At 41.1% G+C, this 24505-nt stretch overlaps 1 protein-coding gene across 2 annotated transcripts in view; it reads right to left on the minus strand.

Annotated features, from left to right (window-relative positions):
- Window positions 1-1006: 1006 nt before the first annotated feature.
- Window positions 1007-24505, minus strand: part of TMA16 (translation machinery associated 16 homolog) — a 107520-nt gene continuing 84021 nt past the window's right edge. Inside the window, exon 7 of one of the 2 annotated variants that reach the window (XM_056561362.1) lies at window positions 1007-2400. In XM_056561362.1, coding sequence (XP_056417337.1) covers window positions 2229-2400 — 172 coding nt within the window. In that variant the 3' untranslated portion in view covers window positions 1007-2228. The remainder of the gene's footprint in view (window positions 2401-24505) is intronic. The other variant, XM_056561373.1, reaches the window with a different exon arrangement.

Raw genomic sequence — 24505 nt, forward strand, 5'->3', positions numbered from 1 at the left:
TACTCAGGATGTAGTTCGCAGTCTGTGCTTAGCATATATTTAAAGCATAATTCACATTGATATTGCATTTGAATACAATGACCACAGCATATATACCGGACACAGATTACACTAGCATAGCGTTTCCAATTATATGGCAATATTACGCTTTTCTATTCACATACTCAAGACGTAGTTCACACTGCTGATATCCATTGCGAATGCTGTCTTGTCAACCGTAGAGACTCTTCTTCATAGGGATGAATCTTGATATAATGCAACAGTAACGGAGCCCCATGATAAGTGGTGATACTTAAACCCTTAAAAACCACGGACGTAAATGTACGTCCTGGTGCGGCGGTACTTAACGCACCAGGACGTACATTTAAGCCCTGTGTATGACCGCGAGCATCGGAGATGTTATACAAAAAGTTTTTTAGATTTTTTTTTAAGCAGTACAAAAATATAATAGTATCTAGCCATGGGTATCATTTAAATCGTATTGACCCACAGAATAAAGAACACGTCATTATTACCGTTAAGTGTATAGTGTGAAATCAAAACCCTCCAAAATGTGCAAAATTGTGGTTTTCGTTTAAATTTCTTCCCTAAAAAAATAATTTTTGGGGTTCGCCGTACATTTTATGGTAAAATGAGAGGTTTCATTACAAACTACAATTGGTCACGCAAAAAACAAGCCCTTATATGGGTCTGTAGATGGAAATATAAAAGAGTTATGGATTTTTGAAGGCGAGGAGGAAAAAACAAAAAAGCAAAAATAAAACTGGCCTGGTCCTTAAGGTTAAAATGGCCTTGGTCCTTAAGGGGTTAAGGTGTGAACTTGTGTTGAGCCATATATATCTTACATTTGAAGTATCCATAGACTTTGGTATCACGAGATGGATGCATTGCTGTATAATTGAAAGATGGCTACCCCATGGCGACCCTTTCTGAATATTTTTTAAAGTTTTGCTATTTTTTCTTGACATATCATTGTTACTTTTATATTAGTATATTAAAAGCTACGTTTTAAAGGTTCCCTGTACATTCCCTATTTTTCTATTATATAATGTGCGCTGCAATTTACTGTGTGTACTGCAGCACACTGCAAACATTGAAAACAATGTTGCACGCATTGCTTTTGGAGCTCATTTTAACATGTTCTGTGCACCAAAATGACTCAAGAAAAATGATGTCTAAACACAGTCAAAGGATAGGTTTAAACACTGTATTTTAAATAGTATTTTAGGCAAAATAATGAAAAATCTCCTGTTTTTGGCTAAAAATACTGACCAAAATACTAAATGTGGACCCAGCTTAGGCTGCTTTCACACTATAAATTCATCCGTTTTAAAGACATGTTATAATGTTCCGTTATGAAAACCCTTAAAATCGTCCGTTACAAAATCCCTTACAGTGCATGCACTATTTCTCCCGTTACTTTCTCCCGTCACAAAATAACACCCGTTAATAATGGGCTATGACGGGTTAAAACGGATAATGTTAAAATCCCATAGAGTATAATGAGATTTTGTAACAGCCGTTTAACAGACGTTTTTAATGGTTTTATTGAAGGGTTATTATAACGGATCTTTAAAAAAGGCATTTATATAGTGTGAAAGCAGCCTTAAAAGTTAACATCAATAATAACAAAGTTCACAGACAACATATAGGTGATAATTAAAATAGAGTAATATATATTTATATATATTTCCTCTAAATTTCTGATTTATTTAGAGCACAGCATTTCCAACTTACTCCGTCAACAGTAACAGCACTTTTGGAGATGGATGTTGACGATATAACGTAAAGTTTGCCTTGATTTAAACATATGTCGGCAAGAGAAAACCACAACCACACAAATCCTTTTAAAATTCCTGCAGTGTCCTCGACTCAAGACACAAATTAATCCCAGCACATGAAGTGGAGCTAATTCTTATTAATATATTCTCACTTCACTTAATCATCTCACTTGAGACGCAGAGCTGTAGTCCTCAGCATTTCTAAACACAAAAATATCAAATATGTTTTCTTCATATCTCTGGCGTGAACAGCTCTCACCAATGTGAATTATTAACATGAAACAAGCTTGCGAAGACGACACTTATGAATTTCATTCTGCTAGGAATCATAGTTATGTAAGTTGTTCCAAATCAAAAGCAAGTTTCTTTATAGCAGAGTACGGCATCGCTGTCTGGGTTACTAGGTTCCTTTTGTTTTAGGTAAATTTAGCAGTCTCTTGGAACAATTCACTGGCTTTCATTGTCCTCAGACTCAGAAGACCTGTCTTTATCTTCCATTTTCTCTTCATCTTCAACCTCTTCTGCTGAAATGTCTTTCTTAATTTTAGGCAGCGAGTCACTGACTGCAAATTTGCGCATTTTAATATTTGGCAGCTTCTTCAGATCCAAATCCCATTCTCTGAAAATGAACAGCAAGAGGGGAAAAAACAGAAAATAGACATTTGTTAATTTATCAGAACTGCACAGATTTACCCTGAGGAATGCTAAAAAATGGTGCAATCAATCAAAAACACCTTTGATGCTGAAAACTGTACAGTAAAACGCACTAGAACAATGGTTGATAAATCATATGACGCAGAAGGGCAAAGCTCCAATCTTCACCACTACAGTTTATATTTTGCATTAGCATTAAAACAAAAGGCAGTGAAACCTAAGCTATATTTTGTCTTAAAATTCATGTGTCACATGAAATGCAGTATGTAAACCGGAGTTTTTTAGGCGTATTTCATAGGCTAAGGTATTAACATCTATTGCAGCCCCGTGGCATAGAGGACCCTGGGCCATGCCTCTCTGGCTGTCCCCCACTATTGAAAAAGTTTATCTTAAAGGAAATAAAGCAAGAAAATCTTACAAGAAGGCTATGTCTGGAATATAGATGTTAATACCTTACACATTGTGTGGCTGGTTTAGCAACTTAATCTCACTTAAATGAGCTACTGACTTGCATATAGACTATACAACAGTTATAACATTAACCCCATCCTGCACTAGGATGTCGATCGTGAGAAATGGCTGCTATGAGCAGCTAATGCCATGATCAAAGTTCATTGCGCGATGTAAAATATATAATTACTTGGGCTGGTGGATTTGGGGACTGATTAGGACCTCCACGGGGTAATCGCCGGATCCTGACCAGCTAGGATGACGGCAGGAGGTAACTCATACTCTACTTTGCCATCCGTTCAGTACTCCAGTGCTCCAGAAATACAGGAAGCCATGGCAGCCTGTATAGGTGGAGTGCCGACAACACTGATCAATGCTATGCAATTAAAAGATTGCATGTAATAGTCCCCCATGAGGATTAAAAAATAATGGAAAAAATTGTAAATAACTTAATAAATATGAATGAGCCCCTCCTCCCCTAATAAAGTTTAAAATAACCACATTTTCTAATCAAATAAAAATAAATATACGGTAATTGTACGTGTCATCATCACATGCAGAAATATTCCTACTATTTAAATATGATGTTAGTGAAACCACACCGTGAATGGCTTAAATGTAATAAAATATCAGAATTGCTGGATTTTGGTCAATTCATATACCAGAACATAATTAATAAAAACAAGCGATCAAAACATTCTATCAAAACAAAAATCAAAGTGAAAAAAAAAACATAGCTTACAAAGAAAAGTAAGCATGCATATGGCCCTGTATATGGAAAAATTTAAGAGCTATAGTGGACAGATTAGGACAATTTTAAGTATACTCATGTTCTTACAAAAAGTTTTATTGTTGTAATAATTCTGACCTACAGAATAAAGAGAACATGTAATTTTGACCATAAAGTGCACTACATAGGAACAATCCCCCTCAAAAGATACAATTTTTTTTCAATTTTTACCTCACAAATACATTTATATTGGTTTTTCCGTAGATTTTGTGATAGAATGAATAATGTCATTACAAAAGTACAATTGGTCTTGCATAAAACAAGCCCTCAAATGAGTCTGTAGGTGGAAAATGTAAAGCTTCATGGATTTTTTAAAAACAAAACGTAACATTGAAAACTGGCCAAAACCAAGGTAAGGTGACACTTATCAATGGTATCAGGCAATAAGTGAAATGCCAATTCTTGAAGTTAATAAGGCATATTGACTCTGACAAAAAAAAAAATGAAAAAAATGGGACAAAAAAAAATGAAAAAATGGATAGTGCAGCTCACAATTAATTGCCAGTTGTACACCTATACCTTAGCTGGTAAAGATAAATCCATAAAAAACTATCATAAACCATAAACCTTAACCATAAACCTCAAGGATAACACCAGGGTTACTGGCACATGATATATAATAAAAGAGACCGTGCTTCAATTACGGTAAGAATTAATTTATTACAACAATATAGTAAAATATAAAATGTGAGTCCTGTTACAGGGCCCTTGTGGCAGGATTTATCAAATAATCATTAAAAACTATTTAAATAATAATATAATATTAAGAACAAGTTAGGCGATCCAATGATGGTAAAAAGGTCATAGAATAGGATTTCCCCTGTATGAAGTACTGGCAGATGTCTAATGCAGTTATGGACACATTACCTGCAAGTTCAGACGCTGGCATGTAGGATCTGTTAAGGCTGTGCGTTTTTGGAAATGATGGTGCACGATGTGTGCGTTAGCTAATGCTGCTACAACAGGCCTAGGAATTCTGTGCGTAGGAGCGCTGGCAAGCACTGCTGCGGCTGGTATTAAAGCAAGGACCCTGTATTACCGGGGGTGGATGAAGCTCCGGCAGATGAAACTGTGTCAGTTGCGGCAGAGTCTGTGACAAAGGCTTGGGCTTGCGTTGTTGTTCCAGCAGCAGTAAATCTGGTTGGTACAGCACTTGGGAAAATGGATGCAGCATGCACATCAGGTATGGAGGATCCTCGTGATTTCAGCATCTGACGTTGGCAGTGATCTCAGAATCGCCAGATGAAGTTCAAATACATGGATAGCTGGACCACACTGGATGCTAGATGAAGTGGTGGTAGCAGTGCGGCTGTATTAATAATTCTAGACGCGTTTCAGGGTACTGACATGTATTAATTGACCCTTTCCTCAGTAGATCCTCCATACCTGCTGTGCATGCTACATCCATTTTCCCAAGTGCTGTAGCCAGCGCTCCTACGCACAGAGGAGGAGATTTATCAAAATCTGTGCAAAGGAAAAGTTACCCAGTTGACCATAGCAACCAATCAGATTGCTTTTTTTCATTTTGCAGAGGCCTTGTTAAAAACTAAAGAAGCAATATGATTGGTTGCTATGGACAACTGGGCAACGTTTCCTCTGTCCAGGTTTTGATAAATCTACCCTAAAGTTCCTAGACCTGTTGCAGCAGCACTAGCTAACGCACACATGGTGCACTATCGTTTCCAAAAACGCCCAGCCTTAACAGATCCTACATGCTGAACTTGCAGGTAATGTGTGTCCATAACGGCATTAGACATCTGCCCTTACTTTATACAGGGGAAACCCCATTATGCCCTTTTTTCCCATCATTGGATCGCCTAACTCACTGGATTGAATTGTAGCAGTGTGTATTATATTGTTCTTAATATTATATTGTGCTTTAAATTGTTATAAATTATTATTTGATAAATCCTGCCACAAGGGCCCTGTGACAGGACTCACATTTTATATTGTGCTATATTGTTTTAATAAATCAATTCTTAATTGAAGCAAAGTCTCTTTTATTATATATCATCATGTGCCAGTAACCCTCGTATTATCTTTGATTTTTATGGAAATTTACTACTGAAAATGCACTAGAAATCTGGCCGCAGTGGATGACGCTGTACAGCTTCAGCACCCCAAGGGGCACCTGATCCCGGTCTCCGCAACTTGTCCCCGTCCAATTGGCTGGGTTGACCGTAAGAGTGGTGGAGCAGGGAGTCTTGGCCAGTGTGAACTGATCCTGAATAAACTCTAAATGGCGCATGGCAGAAAAAAAAAAAAAAAAAAGCTTATTCTACCAAGGACCAACCTGCCATACCAGGGGTACTCAACTACATTTAGTAGGGGTTCACTTATCCAGGTCTGCTATCCGGTGAAGGTCCGAGCTAAACGCTAAGACCTGGTTCACACCTAGCGGCCGCAGTGCCATGCAAGCAACAGGCACTGCTTGTTGTAGAACATTATTAGTACTCTAATAATAAGTCATAATTGTTTCCCAACTGCAACACACTGTGCTCCTGGTATAATACTGCCACATGCCATAACCCTGAATATAATACTGCCACATGCTGTGTACATAAATAGAATGCTGTAAGACACCGTGCCCCTGATATAATCCATCTACACACCGAGCCCGAGTATAATACTGCCCCACACTGTGCCCCTAAATATATTACTACCACATTCTGTGCTCCTGAGTATAATACTGCCACATGCTGAGCCCCCTAATATTATTGCCACTGTACCCTGAACTGAATTATACCAATGTGTCCCTTATAACAACGAATGAGGTGTCTGTGCCCCCTCAATGAATGATGCAGATTATGCCTGCCCCCCATATGGACTTTGCCACAATGCCTTCTCACCCATATGAACTGTGCTAGTTTTCACCCCCATATAAAGTGTGCCACTATACCTGCCCCCCCCCACATATGAACTGTGCCACTATGCCTGCCACCCCCCTCATATGAACTGTGCAACTATGCCTGCCACCCCACCCATGAACTGTTCCTCTATGTCTACTCCCCATATGAACTGTGCCACTATGAGCTGTTCCCCATATGATAGAAGAAAAATAGAAAAGCTCAACTATCACTGAATACCACTGATAAGACCGAGCAAGCTAACCTAGTATTTATACCCAAGGTGAAAAGGAAAACCAATAGAAAATTTAAATATTGGCTGCTGAAGAAAGAACCAGTTCTGAAATGTGTCAAGCCATTATAAGCTATGCCACCAGTACATCTCTACAGTTATACAGTCATGGCCCCCTTACATTTTTCTAGAAAATGAAGTATTTCTCACAGAAAAGGATTGCAGTAACACATGTTTTGCTATAAACATATTTATTCCCTTTGTGTGAATTGGAGCTAAACCAAAAAAGGGACGAGGAAAAACAAATTGGACATGTCACACCAAACTCCAAAAATGGACTGGATAAAATTGCCATCCTTTACTTAATATTGCACACCCTTTGGAGAAAATAACTGAACTCAATCGCTTCCTATAACCATCAATAAGCTTCTTACACCTCTCAGCCGGAATGTTGGACCACTCTTCCTTTGCAAACTGCTCCAGTACTCTCTATGGCTGCATTCACATCTCGTTTTTGCAATACGGTTCCTGTATCCGGTTTCAGTGTAAAAACCGTATGGAACTGTATTGCAAATCGTATGTATAGATTGAAAACCATTTGCCAAAACGTAGCATCCGGATGTGTAACTTTTACACCATTTTCGGTTTTATCAGTTTTTTTTCCCGTACACAAAACCAGAGTCTACTACGGTTTTATGTCCGGGTGAAAAACCGGATACAACCAGTATAAGTTTTTTTTTAAAATGGTGGTCAATGGGAACCGTACAGAACCGTATGTGCGTACGGTTCCATCCGGTTTGCACAATACGGTTTTGCAGTTTGCACATGCGCAGTGCACGCTGAAAGTTCTTCCCACAAAAAGAACAAAAAGAACTTTAATTAAGGACAAACAAAACCGTATCAGTTTTTTTTTCAAAAAACATATCAAACTGTTGCAACTGGACATCCGTTTTCAAACTGAATACAGTTTAAAAGCGTACAGAGGTATATACGGTTGTACACGGTTGTATATGGTCAAGTCCGGTTTTGAGACACACTTGCGGGAACCGCATTGCAAAAACAAGATGTGAATGCAGCCTTATTAGAGGGCCCCTTTATCAAACAGTAATTTTAAAGGGGTACTCAGGCCCTAAGACATCTTTTACCCGATCCAAAGGATAGGGGATAAGATGTCTGACCATGGAAGTCCCGCTGCTGGGGACCCTCGCCGCGGTGCCAGCTCAGAATCTGCCGTGTGACGACCACGACACCGGAGTATCGTGATGTCACGACTCCGGCCCCTGTGACATCATGCCCCGCCCCCGCTATGCAAGTCTATGGGAGGGGGCAGGTCTATAGATAGGGGATAAGATGTCTTAGGGCCAGAGTACCCCTTTAAGATCTCTCCACAGGTGTTCAATGGGATTTAGATCTGGACTCATTGCTGGCTACTTCAGCACTCTGCAGCACTTTGTTACCATCCATTTCTGGGTGCTTTTTGAGATATGTTGGAAGACCCAAGATCTCGGACGTAACCTAGCTTTCTGACACTGGGTTGTACAGTGCGACCCAAAATCCATTGGTAATCCTCAGATTTCATGATGCCTTGCACACATTCAAGGCACCCAGTGCCAGAGGCAGCAAAACAACCCCAAAATATAATTGAACCTCCACCATATTTCACTTTAGGTACTGTGTTCTTTTCTTCATAGGCCTCATTCTGTTTTCGGTAAACAGTAGAATGATGTCCTTTACCAAAAAGCTCTATCTTGGTCTCATCTGTCCACAAGACGTTTCCCAGAAAGATTTTGGCTTACTCAAGTTCATTTTGGCACAATGTAGTCTTGCATTTTTATGTCTCTGTGTCAGCAGTGGGGTCCTTCTGGGTCTCCTGCCATATCGTTTCATTTCATTTAAATGTTGATGGATAGTTCGCGCTGACACTGATGCTCCCTGAGCCTGCAGGACAGCTTGAATAACTTTGGAACGTGTTTGGGGCTACTTATCCACCATCTGGACTATCCTGTGTTGACACCTTTCATCAATTTTTCTCTTCCGTCCACACCCAGGGAGATTAGCTACAGTGCCATGGGTTGCAAACTTTTTGTTAATGTTGAGCACTGTGGACAAAGGAAAATCTAGATCTCTGGAGATGGACTTGTAACCTTGAGATTGTTGATATTTTTCCACAATTTTGGTTCTTCCTCAGACAGTTCTCTTCTCCTTTTCCTGTTGTCCATGCTTAGTGTGGCACACACAGACATACAATGCAAAGACTAAGTGAACTTCTCTCCTTTTATCTGCTGTCAGGTGTGATTATTTTTTTTATATTGCCCACACCTGTTACTTGCCCCAGGTGAGATTAAAGGAGCATCACATGCTTGAAACATGTTTTCCACAATTTTGAAAGGGTGCCAGACCATTTTTGGAGTTTGGTGTGACATTATGTCAAATTAGCTTTTTTTCCTCCCTTTTTTTGGTTTAGTTCCAATACACAGAAAGGGAATAAACGTGTGTATAGCAAAACATGTGTTACTGCAATCCTTTTGTGTGAGAAATACTTCATTTTCTAGAAAAATGTCAGGGGTGCCAACATTTACGGCCATGACTGTATTTAACCCCTTATCTAAAGTGACATGCCCCCCCCCATTTCAGAAAAAAATTGCAAATGTGACTCCTTCTGTTCTGAGCATTGTAGTGTGCCTGCAGTGCACTTGATGTCCACACATGGGGTATTTCCATACTCAGAAGAGATGGGGTTACACATTTTGGGGGATATTTTCTCTTGTAAAAATAAAAATTTTGGGGAAAACCAGCATTTTAGTGAAAAAAAAAAAATAACCATTTACACATCCAACTTTAACAAACATTGGTCAAACACCTGTGGAGTGTTAAGGCTCCCTGTACCACTTGTTACGTTCCTTGAGGGGTATAGTTTCCAAAATAGTATGCCATGTGTTTTTTTTTTTTTGTTTTTTTTTGCTGTTCTGGCACCATAGGGGCTTCCTAAATGCAACATGCCCCCCAAAAACCATTTCAGCAAAATTCACTCTCCAAAATCCCATTGTCGCTCCTTCCCTTCTGAGCCCTCTAGTGCACCCACAGAGCCCTTTATATACACATGAGGTATTTCCTTACTCAAGAGAAATTGGGTTACAAATTTTAGGGAGATCTCTCTCCTTTTACCCCTGGTAAAAATTCAAAAACTGGGTCTACAAGAACATGCCAGTGTAAATAATGAAGATTTTTTTATTTTCTCCTTCACTTTGCTGCTATTCCTGTGAAACACCTAAGGCTAGGTTCACACTGCAGAATCTCTGGGCAGAAAGTTTCCGCATGGAGATTCCGAGTGCTGCCAGCATCTGGCGGGTGAGTCATACCCAGTATCATTTACTCTGCAAGCTGTTCTCTCATTATCAGAGTCGGACTTTGCTCCATAGTCACGGTATTATACAGACAAATTGTGTCCTAGCACTTAATTTAGAGTGATCAAATTATCAGCAAATTATTTGTGCTTTCCTGTGGATACGGCTGTTTAAAGAAATTTTCAGTTTGATCTTTACTACTGTTATATCTAGTAGACTATTCTTTACTATTACAGACATTACATGTCTTTCATGGTTCTCCACAGTGGACTTTATCCTTTTCACTACTGAAACATATTGAGATATACTTGTGCCTTTTTTTTTAGCATTTATTTTATTCCATTTTATCATGCCTTATAATTTGTCATGTTAAGGGGTGGCCTCACAAGGGCCCTGTGACTCACCTATTATTGTAATTTTATTCTATGTGCTTTTCTAATATAATACATTCATAATTATATTGTAGGTGGGATCCATTTATTTTTATAGACCTTGAGCGCCAACATTTCCGTTTTCTATTGTTCACCATATGAACTCCCATCATGCAGACAGAAGAGCAAGATGGGAGCTGTAGTTTTGAAACAACTGTAGAGATAAATGTTGTGAAAGACTTGTAAAATACTCCTCTGTCCCAGGTCTCAGTGCTGCTCCACTGCTCTGGCCTCTTCTAGTTAGGCCTATCCAGAGCAGATGATGAAGGCAGCGCTAATCGTGCTGCCTGCATCATAGGGGAAGCGCTGGCCGGGCAGGGAGCAGAGTGTTCCCTCGCTCCGGCAGTGCACAGCTATTCATTTGTATCTGTGTCTTAAAGACACCGATACATATGAATTCTGGGACAGCGGATGCCACCTCTGGTGGGTTCCCTGAACCGGCCGGAGGTCCGGATTATTGGCATTGCGGTCCGCCAGTTCAGTACCGCTGTGCTATACAAGGTACATAATAGAAATCTTGTTTTAACCCCCCTATAGCCCCAATATTTAAAATGGCTTGCACTTTACACAAACATTTTTTAGACATATTCTCAGACTGTGCAGAGACATCCAGAAAAGAGAATATTTAACATTACATTTAGCAGTAAGGGGATCACTGGAGATTTTAGAAAGTACGATCAGTGCAAGGTGTAGGGTGCAGCAGTCAGATCATATAGGATTATAAGAAGAGAGAGTTAGCAAAGAGATTAGATAAAACATTCCAGCAGTTCAACCATAAAAGTGGAGATTACAGATGGTTTGGGAGTTAGCGTCAGATGTGGAAAGGGAATCATTTTTTTTTACAGAAGTGAAAGAAATAAGTGAAGTGAAAGAAATAAAGAGGTTAAATCTTTTAGTCAGGTTAGTACTGATTGCTAGGGAGAGAGAAAAAGGAAGTGGGGAGAAAGACACCTGGAGACTTGTTCTGTTTTTGGGTTAAATGCAAAAAAATAAAATAAAATAAATAAAATAAAAAGTACAGGAGGTAAGAAGACAATCTAATCTACCTGAAACTGGACGATAACATTTAAAACATCAAATATAAACTAACTTTTAAATAGTTGTCCAAGTCTTCAGCAAGTGAGCTCTATGATAGGCACTTGCATTTGAAGGCTAAGAATGAAGGTAAAAGTACCAAAGAATTATTTTGGATTATTAGATATTGTGGACATCAGAGGGGTAAAATACCGTAGGCTTGTTTAGCAGGGTGAAAGGCTAAATTGAACATTTTCAGAAAAACTTGAAATACCTGAAATCTGCTGCCATATTTTATTTTCTCTTGTTCTCTTGCAAGGAAAAATGTGATGCCCTGTAGAGACCATTAACGAAAAATATGCTTTTTTCCTTCCTTTCAATGTCAATTCTAAAGCAATGTACTTGTATATGACCTTAAGATCAGTAAAAAAAAAATATTTCATGTCAGAGGTTTTATGTGTTTACAATGCTTACGGTCTGATGACATTTATTTATTGAAAATTTATTGAAGCACTGACCAATTTTAAAGATTTCATGTTTTCTTGTATACAAATTATAAAAAAAATAAAGGAACAAACAAGTGCCTTCAAATGTATAGTTGAAAAAGAAGAGGAAAAGACCAATGGTTGGAGGGTAAATTGAATACACAAACAATAAACCACTAGGGGTGGTCAAAAAAACCTTTGGTTCCCAACCATTTAGGAAAATTACCGTATTTATCGGGGTATACCACGCACCGGCCTATAACACGCACCCTCATTTTACCAAGGATATTTGGGTAAAAAAAGTTTTTTACCCAAATATCCATGATAAAATGAGGGTGCGTGTGTGCGCATGTATACCCCGATATACCCCCAGGAAAGGCAGGGGGAGAGAGGCCGTCGCCGCCCGCTTCTCTCCCCCTGCCTTTCCTGGGGTCTAGAGCCCTGCTGCCGGCCCTTCTCACCCCCTGGTTATCGGCGCCGCTGCCCGTTCTGTCCCCCTGACTATCGGTGCCGGCGCCGATAGCCAGGGGGAGAGAAGCGGCGCCGACAGCCAGGGGGAGAGAAGGGGCAGCGGCACCCATTGCCGGCCCCGTTGCCTCCCCCCATCCCCGGTGGCATAATTACCTGAGTCGGGTCCGCGCTGCTCCAGGCCTCCGTCGTGCATCCCCAGCGTCGTTGCTATGCACGGCGCGGCGCTCTGACGTCATGCGCCGCGCCGTTCAGCGCATAGCAATGACGCCGGGGACGCACGACGGAGGCCTGGAGCAGCACGGACCCGACTCAGGTAATTATGCCACCGGGGATGGGGGGAGGCAACGGGGCAGCGGCGCCGGCAATGGGTGCCGCTGCCCCTTCTCTCCCCCTGGCTGTCGGCGCCGCTTCTCTCTCCCTGGCTATCGGCGCCGGCACCGATAGTCAGGGGGACAGAACGGGCAGCGGCGCCGATAACCAGGGGGTGAAAAGGGCCGACAGCAGCGCTCTAGACCCCAGGAAAGGCAGGGGGAGAGAAGCGGGCAGCGACGGCCTCTCTCCCCCTGCCTTTCCTGGGGGTGTATCGGCGTATAACACGCACACAGACTTTAGGCTAAAAATTTTAGCCTAAAAAGTGCGTGTTATACGCCAATAAATACGGTATATATAAAACTATTTACAGGACTTTAATATAAGGGTCCAAAAAGTGCACAAAATCATGCAAAAAATTAGGAAGAACACACACATTTAAAACCACTGTGTGCTATTAACCACCATGATGGTTGAAATAGTGGGCTCAACTGGCTCCATAATTACTGGTTGTATGTAGAGGACATCTCTGCAGTAACGTCCCTTCCCTACTTTTGGTATTGCACACAGCTAATTGAAACAAGAAAATGCCCCCCCTCAATGTTTCACCACCTAAGTGGCTTTGTCAAGAGGCATGTGGGCAATGAGGTCCAAAAACTCTGATAATGTCATTAGTATCTAAAACCAATCTAATCAGGTACCCATAATCCATTGTAGGATTCACACCAATAATCCTACTGTATTGCATGAATGGCATCTAGAGTCCAATTGCGATCCTACACTGCACTTACCTATCTGAGAATACCACGTCTATTTACCTCATTTGTGTCAGCACCAGATATCCAGTGATTACGTCAGATGAAAACAATGCCCAGGGCAAGCTGCGCAAAGGTGTTGATAACCACTCGGCATTCGGCTAGACTGTGCGCATGAGTCAATGAACGATAAGCGATCACTGCTGCACGAGTGCTGCACATGGCTGCTGTAGACTTAATGGTAGGAACTGAATAATATATAAGCAGCAATTGTGGTTACTATAAAAATATAAGGTATATTTGCAAGATGCTTTTTGTAGATCATAATTGGAGAGCATTATTATAATCTTGGCATCATGGGTAGATTGATATATAGGGGGAGATTCATCAAAAACTGTGCAAAGGAAAAGTTGCCCAGTTGCCCATAACAACCAATCAGATCACTTCTTTCATTTTGCAGAGGCCTTGTTAAAAATGAAAGAAGCAAGCTGATTGGTTGCTATGGGCAACTGGGCGACTTTTCCTGTGCACTGGTTTTGATAAATCTCCCCCACAGTCTCTGAAAATTAGGGTCGGCAGCAGAAGAAACAAAAAAGGAACTTATTCCAAGCGCCAGATCCCTCGAGATAGTCAGTCTAACAAAGTAGACCAATTTCCATAGAAGATAACATTTATTCCAAGCATAGATCAACGCGTTTCAGACCCGAAACGGGCCCTTCATCAGGACAGAATGCTTATACTAAAACAGTGAAACACAGGCAATAAATAGCTGTGGAGGGGTTTAGCACACAGCAGTTGTGTCAATTTAAAATTAGCATATTCACCAAGCACTGTTAGGTAAATGACTTAACTATCACAGAGTTTAAAATACATTAAAAACAACATATTCTTTAAAGAAACAGATAATTCTTACTTGCACTGATGTTATTTGAACAGGTAAAATACAATTCTTTGTAAATCTGATGAAAATTTGTTAAAGTATTAAGACTGTTTGTTAAAACAAGCGTATCTCCTCATGCACTTAGTAAAACACCGTAGGTGATACCCAAGTTCCGGTGGAAGCTAATAAAATATCGGTATGTACCTCTTCATTCATTGAAAAAATATGGACTGAACATTCCATAGTATTACAAGTAGTATAGGAGAACGTACCTACATTAACTGAAGTCACAGTTGGTGGACCGTGACTAAACTGGGCAATATATGTATAAGGGGAATGCGCTTTATTGCGGAGCATTCGGTGTTAGTAGCAGAGAGCAGGGGGGCGGAGCTACGGCGCAGCTGTGAATTAAACAGCGGGACGAAACAAGGAGATATATAAGGCCGTGCATGCTCGTCTTATGGAGCGCACATGAATATATTGGCCGAGACCATCCTCAATAATCACTGGCATATACTGGCCAATGATAACTTTCTCAAAGATATAGTACCCAACAAGCCCTGTTTAACATTCCGTAGAGCTCCAACTTTAAAAAACATATTAGCCCCAAGTCAAATAATACCTCATAAAGCTATGCCCCATAGCAGTGCAAAACCTGGAAGTTTTTGTTGTGGTAATAAACGATGTTTATGTTGCCATGAAATCAGATCCAAATGCAGTTCCTTTAAATCTACAGCCACTGGGGAAACTTTCCCAATCAAATATCATCTGAACGGTGAATCTGAATATGTTATATATCTAATTCAATGCTGTTGCGGACTCCAGTATGTCGGTCGAACTACTCAAAAATTAAGGAGCCGAGTAAACAAACATCGTTTTAATATTAAAACCAAAATATATGCTCCCTGGTCTCTCAAGACGTATCACTATTACTCACCCTGACGTTACTTCTAACTACTATTCCATAACTCCTTTTTGATTTTGTCCCCCCAAGTAGGTCCAATAGATTTGAACATCTTAAAAGGTTGGAGGTCTATTGGATCTACAAGGTTAACACATTACAACCTCTCGGTCTGAACGAAATTTCGGAGACCATTATAATTTGATACATTGTTTTTTTTGGTTTTCACATAACAATTCTTATATGTGTGTATTTATGGCACTTCTTTGCATTAATTTTATTAGTATTTAATTTTTTCGGGTTACCTCCAGAATTGATGTAATCATAGTTTTCAATTTTTATTTCTGATAAGATATTTGATTTTATCGAGTATGTATGGCAATGTAATTATCCATTTTTCTCTGTTCTTATTATTTTGGTTCCCTTCCCCTTTTCTCCTTTCCCCCCCCTTTTTTTTCCCCCTCCACCCTGTTTTTACTTTCTTGTTTTCCCTCTACTTCCCCCCTCCCTCTCTTTCTTCCTTCCTTTCTCCTCTTTCCCCCCTATTTTTCTTCCTAATTATTTTCCCATCGCTATCCCTTTTCATTTCACTTTCCTTTTGTGACACACTCTACAACCACCTGTACTAGACTATTCAATAGCTCCATAAATTATTATTCTTCTCACTCCCAAATTAGTAAGATTCATCTAGGCATACGGGGATACAGTGTTATATACACTGAAGTCATCACATAGTGAGTTAATGGCCCCGCCCATTTTTCACCTCTGCCACAGCATTATAGCGCTTGGAAACGAGCGCTTATGCTGGGATGGTCTCGGCCAATATATTCATGTGCACTCCATAAGACGAGCATGCACGGCATTATATATCTCCTTGTTTCATCCCGCTGTTTAATTCACAGCGGCGCCGTAGCTCCGCCCCCCTGCTCTCTGCTACTAACACCGAATGCTCCGCAATAAAGCGCATTCCCCTTATACATATATTGCCCAGTTTAGTCACGGTCCACCAACTGTGACTTCAGTTAATGTAGGTACGTTCCCCCTTTTTTCTTTCCCATTCACATAGCATAGCACAGAGCAGTGCCTTAGTCCCGCCCCTTTTGCCCTCCGCCACCACTGTATAGCGCTCCATACCACAGTCTGATTTCATATATAATACATATAACTTTTTAAATTATAACCATCCTATACTACTTGTAATACTATGGAATGTTCAGTCCACATTTTTTCAATGAATGAATGAAGAGGTACATACCAATATTTTATTAGCTTCCACCGGAACTTGGGCATCACCTACGGTGTTTTATTAAGTGCATGAGGAGATACGCTTGTTTTAACAAACACTCTTAATACTTTAACAAATTTTCATCAGATTTACAAAGAATTGTATTTTACCTGTTCAAATAACATCAGTGCAAGTAAGAATTATCTGTTTCTTTAAAGAATATGTTGTTTTTTATGTATTTTAAACTCTGTGATAGTTACGTCATTTACCTAACAGTGCTTGGTGAATATGCTAATTTTAAATTGACACAACTGCTGTGTGCTAAACCCCTCCACAGCTATTTATTGCCTGTGTTTCACTGTTTTAGTATAAGCATTCTGTCCTGATGAAGGGCCCGTTTCGGGTCTGAAACGCGTTGATCTATGCTTGGAATAAATGTTATCTTCTATGGAAATTGGTCTACTTTGTTAGACTGACTATCTCGAGGGATCTGGCGCTTGGAATAAGTTCCTTTTTTGTTTCTTCTGCCGCCTACACTAATACCGGACCAGACGCTGCCTGGGATCGGGGGAATCAAGCTGCAGGATCCCATTTTATGATATATGTGATATTAAATGTTGCGCTCTGAGCACAACACCACAGGGTGAGTGTTTATACCAGCATCTCTCTACCTGTTCCTAACGTACTTCACCAGGGGCGCTATTGTGTTCCTTTTTTTCTCTGAAAATTAGGGTCGGCTGTGTAAAAACTTCCATGTTAATTAATACAAAGCATGATGGTAATTATATTTAGTATTAGTGTTAGCAGGTATGTAGGATTCAATGAACGTAAAACCTTCATTGAGTCCTTTAGGACTCAGACTTTGTAACTTGTAAATCCATCTTGCCTCGGTGTGCAGCAACAACTTATTCAGGTCTCCTTTCATGGGACCCAGTTTACATTTAATAAATCCCCAGAATTGTAACTGGGATAAGTCTTCATTGTGGATTTCCCACATATGTCTGGCTAATGGTGTATCGCCTTTATTCTTGATCATGCCGAGATGCTTAGATATTCTTCTGCGAAATTGCTGGATGGTTTTCCCAAAATCTATTTTATGACAACTACATTACGTAATATATACCAGTGGTTCTCAATCTTTTTGGCGACTGTACCCCAAAGGCTGAAAGTATGTCCACGGGTACCTCTCGCGCGGAATTTTCACACGAGGGGTACCCACAGACAAAAGGCATGTGCCTACCTTTAAATTAATGTGATACTTAATCCCCTTTTGGCCATTATTCCCCCTCCCTCTGATCCCCTTTTGCCATTATTTCCCCCTCCCTCTTAATCCCCTTGTGCCATTATTATCTGATATGGCAAAAGGGAATAAGAGGGAGGGGGGGGGGGAATGATAGCACAAGGGGATTAAGATGGAGGGGGAATAATAGCACAAGGGGATTAAGATGGTAGGGGGGGGGGCGGGATAATCAACCCCAACCTCCATATTAATCCCCTTGTGCCATTATTAACCGATATGGCAAAAGGGGATCAGAAGAAGGCACAAGGAGATTAAGATGGAGGGGGGGGGGGGGGGGGGGGGAAATGGTGCAAGAAGATCAGAGGGAGGGAGGAATAATGGCACAAGAGATTAATCCCCTTGTGCCAATATTCCCCCCTCCATCTTAATCCCCTTGTGCTATTATTATCAGATATGGCAAAAGGGAATCAGAGGGAGAGGGGAATAATGGCACAAGGGGATTAATATGGAGGGGGGATAATCATCACCCCCTCCATATTAATCCCTTTGTGCCATTATACCACTCTCCCTCTGATCCCCTTTTGCCACACAAAAATACAACATGATTTTGGTGTAGCAGTGGTCCAACACTTTCTTTGCACCAGAGGCACACAATAAACTGAGCCCAATTATTTTATTCTATCACTATTACAATTTTTGCTCACTCATAATTACTTTTATGTTTGATAGGCACTTTTATTTTCAGAGAAGAGGCACAGCAATGGGCATGGCGTGTGCACCAAACTATGCGTTCTTCCTAATTTTTGCATTATTTTGTGCAATTTTTGGACCCTTATCATAAAGTTCTGTAAATAGTTTTACATATAATTTTTCTAAATGGTTGGGAACCAAAGTTTTTTTTTTTTTTTTTTTTTACCACCCCTGGTGGTTTATTATTGTGGATTCAAAACGTATAGTAATCCCTTAATGACCAGACCTACAAGGGCCATAATGGGCATTGTTGCTTCAAACAACTTCTCTCCAACTTCTAACCCCTTCACTGCTGCTGTTTCTTTCTGTTTACACTTGCAAATACAGTGATCAGTACTCCTTCCCAAAAATCATAACGTCTTTAATTTTGCACCTACAGACCCATATGAGGGCTTGCTTTTTGCTTCACCAATTGTACTTTGTAATGACATCAATCATTTCATAACAAAATCTATGCTAATTATGAAATATTAAAACGTAACCCCACACCTAAATATAGTTCTAAATTACAAACCCTGTTAAGGTCCTATGTCAAAAAGGAATCATCAGCAATAAAACAGCTTGCAAACTGTTCCCTAAACATCCAAAATTCCCCTGTTGGTATTTCTTGCCAAAAGTGCATAAGGCTCTGGATTCCCCCCCCGCGGACGCCTCATTGTGTCCGGGGTGGGATCTATTATGGAGCCAATATCAAAATATATTGACTGGCTACTTCAGCCTTTACTGAAAGATGCACTGGTAAGAGATACCAACGACTTCCTCAATAGAATTCAAGATTGTACGTGGAAGGAGGGGTACCTCCTTGCCATGATCGATATCGAAAGCTTATACACCAATATTCCACAGATCCTCAGTATTCAGTGTATCCGTAACATCTTAGCCCTCTCCAACAAGAGTTCTACCTGCATTGACTTTATCTGTGACGCCCTCACCCTCATCCTGACCAGTAATTCATTCCAATTTGATCAGGTTTGGTATAAACAGATTAGCGCGGTGGCCATGGGGACTCCCGTGGCCTGTACCCTTGCTAATCTGTTTGTCGCGGTTTTTGAGAAAAATTATGTGTTTTCCGCGTCTAATCTGTACCGTAAATTGATCATAAATTATCATAGATTTGTTGATGATGTATTCATCATATGGCAGGGTCTGAGTGAGGGCTTCACATAATTTGTCAATCACATCAACAAGCATGAATTTAAAGTTCACATATAAAACCAGTATTGTGGAGCTGGAATTCTTGGATGTTATGATGAGACCAGAAAATGGCAAATTGACCACTAGGTGTTTCAGGAAAACGACTGCAGGGAATGCCCTTTTGCACTTCCAAAGTTATCATCCAACCCATGTAAAGACAGCTGTTCCGTATGGACAATTTTTGCGATTACGGCGGATTAACAGCTCGGATGATACCTTTGTTAGTCAAGCCAAAGATTTAGCCAACCGCTTGGCCTTAAGAGGTTACCCAAAAGAAGTAATCAATACAGCATTTGTTAAAGCAGCGAAGAAAAACAGGGAACTTTTGTTAAAAGGCAGTGCCAATAAAAAGAGAGCTAGAAGATATCCCCAGTATGATACGGGGGGCTCTGTGGAGGAGGAGGTCAGTTCGAATCAATTCTCTTTTGTGTTCCATTTCAGTCCGATGTCGAACACTATCAGGAAAGCCATAAATGACAACTGGTCTCTCCTCCAGAGAGACCCTCTATTGACAGAAGCAACAAGAGAGAAACCAGTCATAGCCTTCAGAAAAGTACAGAATTTAGGCAACTTACTTACAAAAAGTGGGTTTATGTCAAATAAAAATAAAGGCATCGACTGGCTGGGGAGTACAGCCCCAGCAGGTAATCATTGTTGTGGTAGCTGTAATTGGTGTCCTTTTCTAAAAAAAAGGCAAAAACTATACAATTGAAGGACAAGAGGTGGTAGTTAAAGAACTGATCACCTGTCGCACAGATCATGTAATCTAAGCAATTGAGTGTGTAAGTGGCCGCTTCTATATAGGAAGCACTATACGGTCTATGCACACTCTATTCCGTGAACACATGAGATCTATTAAAACATTGAAAGGATGCCCAAGATTAATAGAACACGTTAATAAAGAGCAAGGAGGAAATACCTCTGTGTTAAAATTCTTTGGCGTTGAGAAGATTCATTCTGTTGTCAGGGGAGATAGGAGAAAGTGTCTGCTGCAGAAAGAGGCCAGCTGGATTCTGCGCATGCGTGCGCAGGGCCCGGACGGGATGAACGACAAGGTGGATTTAAGCATTTTTATATAACGGATCTAATATATCAGTCTGAATTCATTGTGGTTTTGTATGTTTTTAACCATTTTTTATTATTGTGCATAAGGATTTCACATAATTCACATAAGGATATTATTGGACAGGTGCATGGTTACCTACATACGCCCACTGACGTCATGTGCAGGTGTATTTATACCTCCACTGACAACAGTGGAGGAGTGGCCTGAAGAAGTGTGCCCAGCGCACAAAATAGCTATAGCTCTCCTGGCATCCCTCTCCCCGATGCTGTAACCTGCCGATGCTTGAATAAACTACACAGCTTTCCACAGTGGCGAGTGCCATCGTGTTTTCTTCATCTTTGTAGACTCATATGAGGGCTTGCTTTTTGCATCACCAATTGTACTTTGTAATGACATCAATCATTTCATAACATAGCAGATTTTTTTTTTAATTTTCGGTTTTGCTATGTTGTAACTTTTGGGGGCTTACATTTCTACACAGTGCAATTTCCGGTAAAAATTACACAGAGGCCCTCATTTACTATTGCAAACCCGACATGTATTGTCGGGTTGTGCGCCAGATTCTGTCGCATTGTGCCAGAAATTCTGTCTGCGCCAGATTTTGCGCTAGATTTTGCGCCAGCATTGAAAAAACCCCAACTAACTCTGCATTTTGCTACAAAAACCCGAAAAAGGGATGTGACCGCTGGGGAAAGGGGCGTGGTCTCCAAAAAGGGGTGTGTTCCCGACATTTTCACAAAAACCCAACATATTTACTAAGGTTTCCACATAAAAAGTGGTGGATTTGAGCTGAGGAAAACCCTACAGATCAGAGCATGTGTAAAAAAAGCAAAGTGTAGGGAAAGTGGAAAATGTAGGGAAACCTTAGTAAATACCGTGGAAAATAAATTGTAGGGAATTAAAACCCACAAAGAAACCTACACTCCACTCCACTGAGGGCCAATATCTTTATTCTGTACAGTCACAAGGATACCCAATTTATATAGGTTTTATTTTATTTTACTACAAAAAAAAAATGCACCAAAATTAGTATGTTTAAAATTGTCATCTTCTGACCCCTATACGGGGCTATATAAGTGCTCATTTTTTGATTTGCAGTTTTTATCAGTACCATTTTTATTTTGATGGGACTTTCTGATTGCTTTTTTTTTATTATAGTTTTTATGGTATATGAAGGGATCAAAGATGCACAGTTTTGGACTTTTTTTTTTACATGTAAGCCATCGACCGTGCAGATTAACTACCCTTATATTTTAATAGTTCGGACATTTACGCTGGCAGTGATACCACATAAGATTATGTTTATTATTGATTACATTATTTTATTTAAAAAATGTGAATAAGGGGATGATTCAAACTTTTATTAAGAAAGGGTTTAATTAACTTTTATTAAATGGGCACTGTCACCAACTTTATTTTTTGATATGTTGTAGTACTTATGTATGTTTTCATTAAAATGGTTTAATTTACATTTAAAAACTGGCCACTAGGGGTCACCCTCCTAGTGGCCGGCTGCAGCCTGGCGTGATGTCACGCCTGAAAAAGGACTGATTTTGGTCTGGCAATCAGTCCTTTTTCAGTTAGGCTGCACTCGCTCCCTGCCTGTCAATCAGACAGGCGGGAGCGAGCGCATTGGCTCCCCGGCCACTGGCTGGGAGGCCACTCCTCCAGCACATCACCGCCGCCTCGTCGCCGCTGCTGTCCCTGCACGCCCACTGCTGGACTCTGCAGTAACTGTAAGTGTAATGAGGGAACAGGGTATGCGGGAGGGGGGGGTTGTGATGGAGGGAACGAGGTATGCGGGGGGGGGGGTTGTGATGGAGGGAACGGGGTATGGCGCGCGGGGGGGGATTTGACGGAGGGAACGGGCTAGCGCTGTAGCGCCGCTTGTAACTAACTAATAGTTTATCTACACAGGGTGCCTCCAGCTGTTTCAATACTACAACTCCTAGCATGCCCTGACAGCCAATAGATGTCAGGGCAAGCTGGGAGTTGTAGTGGTGAAACAGCTGGAGGCACCCTGTGTACATGAACTAAGGGCAGAAGTCCCCCCAGCAGGCATCAGTGACGTGGTGCCTGCTGGGAAGTCTGCCTGGTGGTGAGCACACTACCAGGCAGAAAAAAAGTTATTTTTAATATAGTAACATAAAAATTAAAAGCAGGGAGGGGGTTAGGGATAGATTGGCAATAGGCAGGGATCGAAAAAAAAAAAAATAGGATGGTGGGAGCCACCCTTAAACTTTTTTTAAGTCCCTATAGGGGGCTATACCATGCAGTCTTTTGATTGTACGCACTGTTCAATGCAATGCCATAGCATGTGTTATTGGTGCTCTGCTGCTCCAGCCTGCATGGCTGGCTGGGAGCAGCAAAAGACCGAAAGGACGCGAGGAGGCAGGTAACGGCCCTCTCGCCGTCCACTCAGCTGATCGAGACCCGCGATGTCACCGCGGATGTCCTGATCATCTCCACTGAGCTTATTGGCACCGTTAACCATTTTAAACGGTGCAATCAACTTTGATTGCAGCGTCTAAAGGGTTAATGCCGGGCATCGGCCAGACTGGCAGTGTCGGCATTAACCGTGGGTCCTGGATGCTCATAGCAATCAGGACCCACTGGGTTTAAAGCGTTCTCCGCTTGAGAGAATGGTTTAAACCCTGGTAATGGGACAAGGGCGTACAGGTATACCCTTGGTCCTTAAGTACCAGGACACAAGGGCGTACCTGTATGCCCTTTGTCCTGGATGGGTTAAAGGAGTACTGTAGTGTTTTTGTTATAATCCCATTGTGCCCGGGCTGCAAAAAGGAAAAAAAATAAACTAACTCCCCTTTCGTTGTGCCGATATAGCTCTTCTGTCCCAGTCTACTTTCTGCGTCTCCGTGCACTGAACATCACACTGCGGTCAGCATATCGCTGGCCGCAGCGATGTCCCGCCTCGGCCAGTGACAGGCTGAGCACACTGCTGCCCTGGCCGGTTACATGACACTGTGCTCAACATATCACCGGCCGAGGTGGGACATTGATGCGGCCGGCGATACACTGATCGCAATGTGACGTTCTGTGCACCTGGAAGCAGGAAGAAGACCAGGACCGAAAAGTTCTATATCGGCACAACGGGGGGGCCTAGTGTAGGGGGGACGGTGATGGAAGGTGAAAGTTTTTTTTGTTTTTTTCCCCTTTTTTCAGCCCGGGCACAATGGGATCATTTATAAAAAGAAAAACGAACAGACAAAAAAAAAAATCGCTACACCACTAGTTTAAGTCGTTAAAGCAAGAGCAGTTAGAAGAGCTGCGGACCGCACTCAACTGTTGTGACACCAAAATATGTCACTTGCATTAAGTCTATGGGAGCGGGCATGGTATCACAAGGGGGGCGGGGCCGTAATTGCACAAACTGCTGGCCCCTGAATTGTGAGTCATCAGGCAAGGAGCAAACTCTCAGACATCTTATCCCCTCTCCTTGGATAAGAGGTCTAGGGGCGGAGTACCCCTTTAAATACATTACTTGACAATTTACATAATACATTAAATGCATTACTTGACAATGTATTATTTTTCTCAACAGTTTTGTGCAATTTTCTAGTTTACCATTTTGTTTCTCTTTCCAGGAGATCCATAACTGACACTTATCTCCTGTTTATGATAGCATAATCTTATCCAAGAGGAAGCGTTTGTTCCAAGGTATCAAGG

Source organism: Hyla sarda, chromosome 1 (genome assembly GCF_029499605.1).
Source record: "Hyla sarda isolate aHylSar1 chromosome 1, aHylSar1.hap1, whole genome shotgun sequence".
In the NCBI taxonomy this organism is placed as follows: Eukaryota; Metazoa; Chordata; class Amphibia; order Anura; family Hylidae; genus Hyla; species Hyla sarda.